This window comes from Triplophysa dalaica, chromosome 9 (assembly GCF_015846415.1).
Source record: "Triplophysa dalaica isolate WHDGS20190420 chromosome 9, ASM1584641v1, whole genome shotgun sequence".
Lineage (NCBI taxonomy): Eukaryota > Metazoa > Chordata > Actinopteri > Cypriniformes > Nemacheilidae > Triplophysa > Triplophysa dalaica.
The window spans coordinates 11,795,474-11,807,908 of NC_079550.1; the positions used below are offsets into that span (position 1 = coordinate 11,795,474).

The 12,435-nt window shown below is 37.2% G+C and overlaps 1 protein-coding gene across 2 annotated transcripts in view; it reads right to left on the bottom strand.

Moving 5' to 3' along the window:
- tpst1 (tyrosylprotein sulfotransferase 1) overlaps window positions 1-12,435 on the bottom strand; it is a 35,836-nt gene that overhangs the window by 7,404 nt on the left and 15,997 nt on the right. For both annotated transcript variants that reach the window (XM_056756655.1, XM_056756656.1), the window contains exon 3: window positions 9,318-9,516. In XM_056756655.1, the coding sequence (XP_056612633.1) occupies window positions 9,318-9,516 (199 nt within the window). The remainder of the gene's footprint in view (window positions 1-9,317; window positions 9,517-12,435) is intronic.

Sequence of the window (12,435 nt, forward strand, 5' to 3'; positions counted from 1 at the left end):
GATAATTCATCCACCTCACAGATGTGGTATATCAAGATGCTGATAAGACAGCATGATTATTGCACAGGTGTGCTTTAGGCTGGCCACAATAAAAAGGCCACTCTAAAATGTGCAGTTTTACTGTATTGGGAGGTCCGGGGGTCTGAGTGCAGTTCGTCATCGTAACAGACTTGAGTGGGCAAATGCTCACATTCGATGGTGTCTGGCACTTTGGAGAGGTGTTCTCTTCACGGATGAATCCCGGTTTTCACTATACAGGGCAGATGGCAGACAGCGTGTATGGCGTCGTGTGGGTGAGCCGTTTGCTGATGTCAACGTTGTGGATCAAGTGGCCCATGGTGGTGGTGGGTTATGGTATGGGCAGGCGTATGTTACGGACAACGAACACAGGTGCATTTTATTGATGGTATTTTGAATGCACAGAGATACCTTGACAAGATCCCGAGGCCCATTGTTGTGCCATTAATGCACGAGATGTGTTGCACTGCGTGAGGCAAATGGTGGTCACACCAGATAGTGACTGGTTTTCGGACTCCCAATACAGTAAAACTATTGTTTATGTAATTTTGGTCAATGTAGAACCGATGCTCACTGTTCCGTTTCATAGAAAGAGCAAAAAGCATGAATTAAAATTCACCAAAGCATAATTTAGAATGTGCTACCATCAGACGCTACAGCTCTGCTAATGCAGGATGACACTTCTGTCTCAAAGTGTTAGCAGTCCCATCAAAAGCATTTCCTAATCTCGTGCTCTTGGAGACGGGACAATCTCTTTACTGTATCGATGGGGTACATGGCAGTGCTATCTATAAGACAATTATTGTAACAACTTTATGTTTTTCTTAAACCTATTTCTTAATAATTCTTGATAAAGTGATAACCAACACTGTGTCTAACATTTTGGGCTAAATAATTTTGGCCATCACTTAAACACAAATGTTTCTACATAATTTAAATTGTGTTGTTGAGATTGAGACAACCTTGATCTTAATATCAATTTCCCAACATAAATCCTAAAGCTGGAAAATCTCTAAAATGGGTATAGATTGGTTCTTTGGATTCAAATTGTACTTATTCACAAGACCGACAACAGAAAATGAAAGGGTGAGGTAAAAAAATGATCATCGCTCTCTCTGCATTCTACAATGTGTAGAAGCGTTTATGATCTGCAACACTTTCTTTATAACTGAAACTCAGAGATGTTTTGGTAAGACAATTGCTGAATGTGTATACGGGAAGCTATACACATCTCTCCTCCTGTCACAACTGCCCTACATAGTTCAAGTGGATCACCTTGAATTCAAAGGTTTTGCTCTGCACAACAAACTAGATTAAAGCCCAAAGAAAAGCCACCACAGTTTCATGAGTTTTTAAACAGCTGTAAAACTAGGGCAGTACGTAGGATGACTGTACACAAAAAACAGATTTTTTTGTTTATCTATGACAAGAACACACAGCTGCAGATTATTGTGACCTGGTAAACATGTCCACCAAACCCCAATCATAGATTCATTTAATAATGAGTCAGTCTGACCGTTTCGAAATTTGCTGTTCCTCGTATCCTGCCAGCATTGAATTCTGCTAATCTACTTATTTTTCACTAAACCGTAAAACGCTGGACATGTGATATTGGTACCTTCATTACGCCAAATTAGTCTGGAGTGGTCAGATCAATATTAGCATCTAGTATAACCATGATACTTAATTGTAGAATTGGTGCATTACAGCTACAAGAAATTACGTCTGGGTTGAATTAGCTCAGGATACAAGCATTTAAAATGACATTGAGACCGGGTGGTGCCTGTGTGTAAAAAAAAGCATTGCTGAAACCTGGTCTTTACAGTTTTATTACAGAAAAGGGGGACTTAAAGACCCCATAAAATCATGGAATATGTTTCCTTTTGAAACAGGACATTTTAAAAGACTCATTATTCTTTTAAAAAGTTGATAAGCTTCGTTACGTCACAACAATGAATCGTGATATGCAAGTGGTATAAGATGGAGGGACACATTATATAGACCATCTGATTGGACAAAAACTTGGAGTGCAACTAATTTCCAGACAATACATTTGACATGTTTTTATTATACAGAACTCTGGAATACTTGATTCTGCTTGGCCAAACGCTACATTCCAATGTCTGATATGCCCAGAAAACAACAGCTCAAAACTATTAACACAAGGATACTGCAAATAATGTTGGCATTAACACTTAAACATTACACAAAAATGAAATATGAAAATGCATTTCAATATGATAAATTACATTTTATTTACAAATGATTCAACCAAATTGCGTGTTTTCGTGGCAATTGAACGTTGTGTCTTACTGTACGAATGTAAATGAGTTTTGGAAGCTTTGCCTTCAAGAGCTAATAAAATATATCAAATCATTATTTCATGTTCAGTAAGTTAAAGGGTTTAAATAAAGTGGAAAATGTGAAAGATGTTAAATTGCAGTGTAATCTGGGGTTAAATCAAACACAAATATGTGTTCTTCAGATGAATAAAAGGCCAAAGAAGGATTTGTTAGTACAAAACAGCTGCAAAAGCCATCAGGCCTCAGCAGACCTCAGCAGAACTCGGCGGCTCATGAGTTCTCGCTTACAGACCATCACCATGACTGTGCAACACGAATGATCTTAAATCTTATAGTTCAGCCCTGTTACCAAGGAAGCCTTTCTATGAATGCAAATCCTCCTGCCATTTCTGTCCAGTTTTGATAGATTTGAAAATGGCCCAAGAAGACTCTTAAAGTGACCATTTAATGATGTTTCATGCATTCGGACTTCTTTACAATGTTAAACGTTCTGTCTTCTCATGCTTAACATGGTCAACTTGGAAAAAAACGAGTTAGGCGTTTTGCGTAGTATACACTCCCCCAGCGATCATACAGGTATCGGAAAGTTTTTTTCGAACATATAAAACTGTTTCGTAATAACTTTTCTTAGCCCTTATTGGACAATTCTACTGGTAAAGCATGCGGCACAGCCACACGGCAGCAAGGAGAGCAGAAGGAGCATGCGCAGACGTCATTTTCACTTGTAGGCAGGAGAGAGAGTATATGTTCACAAAGTTCAGGTGTTTGTTTGTTCACTGCATTTGGGATGAATGTTATATAAACCGTGGATATAAAGCTAGATTTGAAGATCGTTGGTGATGCTGGAACATGCGGTGAGTGAAACTGATGTCTGTGTTTTGTTGTCAATGGGTGCTCACGTGCTTTGGTTCAGCCTACCCCTCCCCCTCGTATGTTTTTGGAAACAATCGTAAAGCTGTATCTATCTTTTATAAATGTGATCAAACTAAATACTCTTCGAAGATACGAAGTATGCAATACTACTCTATAGGTACTCAAGATTAATATGAGATCGCCAGAAACCCTGTGTGTTACGCCCGCTTTAAAAGTATTCCTAAAATCCCACATATATTCCCGGGCGACCTGAGTCCGAATTGTGGTCCTTTCCCGACCCTACCCCCTCTCTCTCATCCACTTCGCTTCCTGTCCTCTCTACAAAAAAAAATCACTGTACTAATAAAGGCATAAAATGGTCAAATGTAAAAATAAATCCCGTATTTAAAAAAATCTTGTTACAGACTGGTGACAACAAGAACACCCAATGAAACCGAGCTAGTGTAGCTAATGCCAAATCAATTATTGACAAGCTTTGGAAATATAAAGTATTAGAGTTATGTACTCACATAACCTGGGATTCGGAAATCCTTATGCTAAAAATAATACTAACATCCGCCCATTTATCATGTGGTGTGAACAATAATATCAATAATGGTATTAAATTTGTATATGAATAAATATAAATATGAAGGAGTATGCTTAACATTTACAGTAAAAGTATTCATCCCCCTTCATTTTATTCACATTCTGTTATGTTGCTGCCTTATCTTAAACTACTTAAAACATTTTTTTACATTAATCTACACTCCATGCACAATAATATCAAACAAAAAAAAACAAAAAACTGATTTGTGACTAGAACAAATTTATCAAAAATATTTAATAATGATAAGTACATTGCATAAGTATTCATACCCTTAACTCAGCAGTTGGTTAAAGCACCTTTACAGACTCAAATCTTCTTGGGTATGATGTGAAATATGTGACCCCGGACAACAAAACCAGTCTTATGGGTCAATTTTTCGAAATTGACATTTTTACATCATCTGAAAGCTGAATAATTAAGCTTTCTATTGATGTATGAGTTGTTAAGGATAGGACAATATATGGCGGAGATACAGACGTTTATAACGCTGGAATCGGAGGGTGCTAAATAATCTAAACATTGAGAAAATCGCCTTTAAAGTTGTCCATCAGAGGTGCTGTAGCAGGCCATCCACTCACAAAAATAAGGTTTTTAACTATTTAGGGTTGGAAATTTACAAAATATCTTCATGGAACATGATCTTTACTTAATATCCTAATGATTTTGGGCATAAAAGAAAAAAATGATAATTTTGACCCATACATTGATTTTTTGACTTTACTAAAAAAGTTCCCGTGCTACTTAAGACTGGTTTTGTGATCCAGGGTCACATATGTGAGCTTTACATTTTTACAATTTTCTGCCATTCTTCTCCTCAGATCCTCTCAAACTCTGTCAGGTTGGATGGAGATCATCAGTAGACAGTCATTTTCAGGTTTATACAGAGATGTTCATTTGGGTTTCAAGCCCAAGCACTAGCTGTGCCACTCAAGGATATCGACCGAGTTGTCCATAAGCCACTCTTGCATTGTTTTAGCTGTGTGCTTCGGATCATTGTTATGTTGGAGAGCGAACCTGAAGGTTCTGGGCTAGGTTCTTCATGATCATTATCTCTGTAATTTGTGTCATTGAGCATTTCTTCTACTCTGACAAATGCTTCAGTCCATGCCGCTGAAAAACACCCCCACATCATGTTTCCACCACACTTTACTGTTGAGACTGTATTGTACAGGTGTTGAGCAGTGCCTGGTTTTCTGTAGACATGATGCATGAAACTGACATTCATCAGACCAGAGAATTTGGTTTGTTGAAAGCTACGTTTTTGCATATTTGAAGTTTCATTTGTCTTCACTGAGCAAAGGTTTGAGTCTGGCCACTCGGCCGTAAAGCCCAGATTGGTGGAGTGTTTCAGTGATGTTTGTCCTTCTGTAAGTTCCTCCCATCTCCATATATGATCATGGAGCTTAACCAGACTAATCATCAGCTTCTTTGTCACCGCTTTAACAAAGACACTTCTCCATCGATTGATCAGTTTGAACAGGTGGTCAGCTCAAGTTAGAGATCTTGTGGTTCCAAACCTCTTTCATTAGGAGTAATGGAGGCTACATGCTTATGTGAACCACAAATACAGCAGATTTGTTTTTTTCAACATTTCTTTTGACCTCATGTCTTGGTTTTTACTTTGATATGCATTTTCAGCTGTTGCACTTTTATTGAGAGGTATATGCCGCTCCAAACCAAACTTATTCAATTGAATTTGCCGCATGTTAACTCCACTCGAAGTGTAGAAACATCAACAAGCAAAACTAATGCTTCTGAGCTAAATATAAGGTGTCCCAGAAAAGGGTATGAATGTGCAATGTACTTTCATTACTTTCAGTTTTTAATCTTTATAAATTTGCAAAGTAGTCACAAATCTGTTTTTTGTTTTTCATGGAGTGTGGATTCATGTATTTTTATTTATTTAAAGTAGTTTAAGATAAGGCAGCAACATAACAACATAACAAAAATGAAGGGGGATGAATACTTTTGCAAGATACTGTATGGCCAATAAAAAAAAATTAAAATCGCTTAACCTAAAATTTGAATCTTCATTTATGTAAACACCACATTCTTAATATTTGAATAACTGCAGAATTCTTATTTATTTGTTTGAAAATTGGATTGTCATAATACATCATTGACCCATTTATATATTGATCTGAAATAAATAAGATTTTGAACCCAAAACAAATCTACAGGTGCTGCAAAATTACTGTCAAATAAAATATAATATAACAGGCAGCATATTCTTATATAAAATATCTCATGTGTCACCTTACATGTGATTATTCAAGCCATCATCCAGCAATTCAAATCAGTGACTCAAGTTGAATGGATGTTAACAATTAGGCGGAAATAATACAGTTCATATTGTTTGTTCACAAGTTTTATTGCACATGCAGTTGTACAGCTTGTCTGCAGCACACACCTTGCGAGCAGATTTAAGATCTTCGCTGCTGTTATACTCCATGTCAAAGAAGAGAGGGGGGGGGGGGGGGGGTGCGAGTGATTCACACAGCTGTGTTTGATCCAGGGGAAATACACATTAACAAACTGCAGATGTCTCTAACTCGATTTCAGTTCATTCTCTCACACACCCCAGTGACAAAGACTCTGGATCATGGAGAAAACAAGAGAGCAATGATAGCTTTACTGAAGAATGCTGAATGAAACTGGACCGCAGGGTGAAGACATTTAAAAAACAACTGGTCAAAACAAGCTCATCCCATATGAAATCGTACACAATTTCACTAAGACACACAAAGGTCCACTAAAGTTTGTGACTCCCCAACTGTGAGTGAAACACTTAACATTTATGTCCATATGTTTTCAGAAGAACTGTTTTGAATTTCTTCAACTCTCAAAACACGTGGAATGAATATCGGCACCAAATGAATTAATCAATGTAATGTGTCCAAAGATGGCTGCCAATTCTTAACTAAAAGGAATCTTCAATGCGTGGGAAAGACGGAATAACTATCAAGCAAAGCGTGACAGCAAAATATCTCATTGAGATGTTTCGGTTCATGGCTGACAAGAACCGAAACTCAGTTCTCATGATCAAGCTTTGTCTTAAAGTTTCACAGCAAACAGGCGGTAGAGAAACGCTGAATTGGAATTTCGAGACATTTCATGCAGCCAGCGAACACGACTCTGCCACTTGTTGTGCAGTTTTCCAAGGATAAGAAATGTATCCGAGACACTGACGCTGCTTTTCCCTCAATCCCTCTAAGCCAGACTGACAAAATGATGGAACACAACGGGTGCCTCGTCCAAACCGTACAAATTCATCTGCAGACAAAATGCCTCGACTCTTAACCGTGACTGTTGTTCACTGCTCGAGTAGCATAACACTTGCTTTCCACCAGAGTCAGCATTCTATCGTGGAATTTTCCTCCGTTCTGTTCTTTTTCACTAAAGTGAAAATTGAGTCCTGTCTAACTGACCACCCAGATAACGTATCGACCAGTGTGCTCCAGAACTTTCTGGATGAACTCAGAAACCAGCGTGAGTGACATTGTATTGATTATTGAGCTGAAAGTTGACAATGCTGCACCCAGAAATGCTTAGGCAAATCTCTGCACACTAAACCCAAAACTTTTCGGCCTTCAAGAAACATGGAGGGATTTTGATAAATCCTGGATCTCTTCCTTTCATGCGAGTTCATAATTAACTGCTGTAAATGGAGAACATTTAAATGGAGTGAGAAATGTGTAATATTGCTGATGTAAAAGAAAGCAAAGAAAGTACAAAAGTGGAGAAACCATGTTTTCGTCAGATTGATTACCATTTGCATTACCATAGTTTAACCACAAATACCATGGTTAATATATGGTTAGTATGGTGAGACCAAAGTCAATTGTGACCTGGACCACAAAACCAGTCTTAAATTGCCCAGGGATATTGGTTGCAACAGCCTACAAAACATTGTATGGATCAATTTTTTCATTTATGCAAAAAATCATTAGGGTTTTAAGAAAAGATCATGTTCCATTAAGATATTTTGTAAATTTCCTACCGTAAATATATCAAAACTTTATTTTTGTGAGTGGATGTAGCAAAATCACAACCAAAAATGACTGGAAACACACCTAAAAATTTTACTCGCTGCTTCCCGCTATTTAGGAATTACCCATGAAAATATGGTGTTTATGTAAAGATTAGAATTTCAGCTTTCGGGTTCATCTACTCTCCAGAAAGTCATTACATTGGTAAGCCAATAGAAAGCGTTAAAAACAAACCTGTTTCTTCTTAGAAATGCCTGCTAAAGCGTCTTTGTTTGACAGTATTTTCAATATTTCAACAACAAAACATTTCTACATTATTTTATTTTTTAAATAGTTGTATCTCGGAAAATATTGTCTATACATCTCAAATATAGTCCTATCCCAATAAACCATACATCAATGGAAAATGGAAAAAAATTGAGCCATAAAATAGTTTTTGGGTCCAGTGTCACAATTTGTGGTTACTAGAGTTGGACTACATATAAAACCAAAAAACATGGTAACTATACTCAAAACTATGGTTAAATTTCATAAAGGTCTTGAGAGAAAAAAAAAAGAGAGATTCTGACGCCAGTAGCTGTAAACTCATATTATATATTAAGCTTCCATACTGATGTCATTTGTTGGATTCCCAGGAAGGGCACATACTGGTAAAATATAAACTGTTATTTTAGAAATAAGCATCTGCCAAATGTATAAATATTCATATGATATTATATGATAAAAACTATATATTAAACTAGCTTTAATCACAGAAACATTAATGCAGATGCAATTCTGGAAAAGTATCAGTTGTGTACATGCAGTATATTCCCATTCCATAAGGTTTTTATCAGAAAGGAATTATCCTTAACAAAGTGAGATTAATGGGAAAAATGATTTGAATGAAATGATGATAGAAAGATTGATTTAACAGTGTTGATACATTTTTGGTGGTTTTTAACGTTATACACTCTTTTATCATGAGCCCCTTAAATGCAACTCTGTTACCATAACTAAGCAGTTTCTTTTAGAATTCAAAAGCCGTCTCATTTCAGAGTGATGCAGTGAGGTAAAGATCCAAATGTCTAGCCCTAACCCAAAAATATCTGAGACTAATGATTAGAAGATATTTTGAAGAGCATTGCTTCAAATTTCAGCTAAGAACCAATAGTATAGATCTAACGGCTAACACACAGACTGTCCAAACCGTTGCGAGCGAATACAAGACTCTCAACACCCGTGCACCCATTTCAACACATGGAGCTGTTTGACCTTGCAAGCCATAAGGAACGTAAGTGGATTTCAAAACTTGGATTAGAAAGTAAAAATAAATCCTATGATCCCTAATATCTGGTAAAATTCCTCCTGACCTCCTGACACATCCTGGCTTGAGGAGTCTCACATATATTGCAGACGTGTCTGATATACACCAGAGTAACATGACTTTGAGAAGGGTGGAAGAGGTTGACTTTGTGAGGCACTTTCAGGCAAAACAAAGTGTTTCAAAGTCACAAAACTCTGCACAGATGTTATGATCTAATGTTGTGGTTAATGCAGACTCACCCTTCTAGTGTTGTCCAGGACGAGTGGGTCGGGCCGGCCGTAGTTAGGAGGGCTGGCATGGGGGTCGTATCCGAGCCTGGCCAGCATTGGGGCGATGACGGCCATGTCCCGCAGCACATCTTGGGGGATTTTACCCACCCACTTGGACAAGGCCTCCACGTTGACAGGCTTGATCACCTGGTCAGTGGATCTCTCCACCCTGCGGAGCAGCAGAAGAAAAATGAGAATGAAGCTCGAGTCTACTTAACACAGTTGACTAACTGGACATAATTAAATCAAGCAATGAAATTAAAGAATGCAAATCTTCATCCCTGCTTTAAATAAATGACATTTCACAATCTAAGTACTTCTCCATTCATCACAGTTCAATATATTTACACTTCCCTCATATTTGATTAATATATAACAACACTGATATGAATAAATGAAAGTTAAGACACACAAATCACTCTCTGACATGATTTTCAAGAGCATTGCCCTTCTGGTACAGATGTAATATCATATGAATATTTATACATTTGGCAGATGCTTATTTCTAAAATAACAGTTTATATTTTAACAGTATGTGCACTTCCTGGGAATCCAACAAATGACGTCAGTATGGTTAGAGGTATCTTTTAGGATTAGTTTTACTGTAAATAAATATTACTGACCACTTTGTAAAACGTAAACAACGTCCTACGCTGGTCCAGAAATCCTTTATAGTTGTTTAACACTGCACAGACATTTGTACATGATAAAACCAACCGATCTTTCAGAACCAAAACAAAATGTAAAACAAATATATTGCATCTGTCATTCTGAAACATTGTCTCTCCACATTAATAAATGTTTTTTTTTTATTAGTCACCCTTTATGTTTGTCACTGGGTTTCGCAAATATTTAACACATAAAAAGTTTTAAAAAGTGCTCGTCAACTTTCACAACACAGTATGTATACATATTAAAAGTTAAGTGTTTTTCAATTTCCTGAAAAAAAGCAAATGTAAACATCCGGAGTTTCAGAAGGACAACATCAATATTTAAGATCTATTTATATACGTAAGATTTGTGGTTGATAAATCAAATTGCTTTTATAAGGCATTACAACATATTATTTTACGTCACTTAAACCCATTAAAATAAATTTGATATTAAATATGAAGCCGGCATTATGTCACACCCTGGGTAAATTATTCATAAATTAAATATTGACTGAGCCAGGGGTAAACCACTGTATATCAGGTTTTAGTTGATAGAGAAAACAGAGTGGTTTACTTGTCCTTAGTAGGCCTATATAGTTTAAATAAAACCAATATTTTAATAGGGAATAAACAAACTATTTATTTCCAGGAAATTTACCCACACGTCACCCATTTTTGTTCTTTAATCAAAACAGATTGGAACAGCAAATATGCAGATAGTGAGTAAATCTTAAAGCCTGTCTAGATCACTTCTGTCTAAAATAAACTTTTTTTTTTCTGGGCATGTTTAAGATGATACTAGTTCTATAAGCAACACAGTCTCAAATTTTTTTATTTTTCCCCACATAGAGAGGACTGTCTCCAGATGGGAAACACATTACTCCGCTCAACCCCCATCTGCATTCTAGACCCAGAATCTCCAGCCCTACTGCCGTCCAACATCGTCCACACATGCTGCTAGATCCAGCAAGAAAAAGCCAGAAAATACATTTTTTTATTTTGTCTACCTTTTTATGTCTCAATGGAGCAAACAGAAAAGTGAAGTCGGATGCAAGACTCAAACTGGCAAGCGTTAAGCATGCGTGTTTGTGTCTTAAACCATGTGAATGACCCAAGAGTCAGTGTGACAACCTGCATCGTCATGCCTCCTCAAACACTGCTCACTCACAGGACTGACCGCTCTGAGTCCGACTACGGGAAATAAGTCAGCTGGACCTCATTCTGTGCCAACATTCTAGTCATATTTCATACTTAATCTTCATTTTAATCCAGGTCATTGATGAAAAATTCACAGCCAAATGCAGTTGTTTATCTCACCTTTTGTGAGTGTTCAGAACAGTCCAATCATACGGTTTGTCTTTTGAAAGGACAGTCACAGAAGATAAAACATAACCATCCATAAAATCCTGACGTCTATAAAGTCTTCTGTCTTGCATTCCTGGAATGCACGAATAAAGTGGTGTGAGTTATTGAGTTCACCTTCCCATTACACCCTCCCCAACCTCAGAGCCTCCGAGCTAGAGACCTGCCTCTCCCCAGGCACCGCAACGTCCATTTATTCTGGAAAGCAGCTCGGCTGTACATTTCATTGTTCGAGTCCCTGGCCAACACAGTGCTTAACTTCAATAATCCATTTACATTGGAAATGCATTTCTGCTCCTACGTGATTAATAGACATACTTTTTCCCAGGACGAACAGACTGGTTTTCTTTCCTCCTCACTTTGCTCAGGAAAACTCATAATTCTTCATTTAAAAAAGCACAGACCAACGTGGACAGGAGGAAAATGCATTTCTGACATGCTGACAGTGGATGAGTCATGCCATTCAATAGAAAATAACATCCCTTGTTTTGCAGTTGCTATGGCCAACACATGCCAAACAGGGAGTCAGTTTGCATTGACGCTAATTGGTATGAATCTCATTTATGATACACCGACACCTTCTGTGGTGAGATTTGCATCTGTGTACTCTGTAAAACCAGAAACACAGCAGCTTGCGTCATTACATTCGCCACAACAACAAAAAAGCAGATAAATGCTCCTTTAAAGCTGCAATCTGTAGCTTAGCCTCTCTATCGCCATCTCTGGTTGAATATAAAACTGCAGGTTACTTTATGTGGGTTCAAGTCAAATGAAGCCAGACTTGTATCAACTGCAAAATTGTACCCCACATCTTAAATTATAAACTTACCGTTGCGAATTATGTTCTCCCTCAATAACAGATTTTTCTGATATTTCCTGAACTTTAACCTAAAAAGGTTTTCAGCTTTAAATAAAGCTAATAAAAATGATATTAATTTAACACTGTATGATTTATTATAGTGATATTTCAATAAAAATGGACTGCTTTACTTGCTGTACTATACTAATGCATAAAAGTCAAAACATTTAAGAATCTGAAACGTAGCACCTCAGAAATGATCATTACCATGATT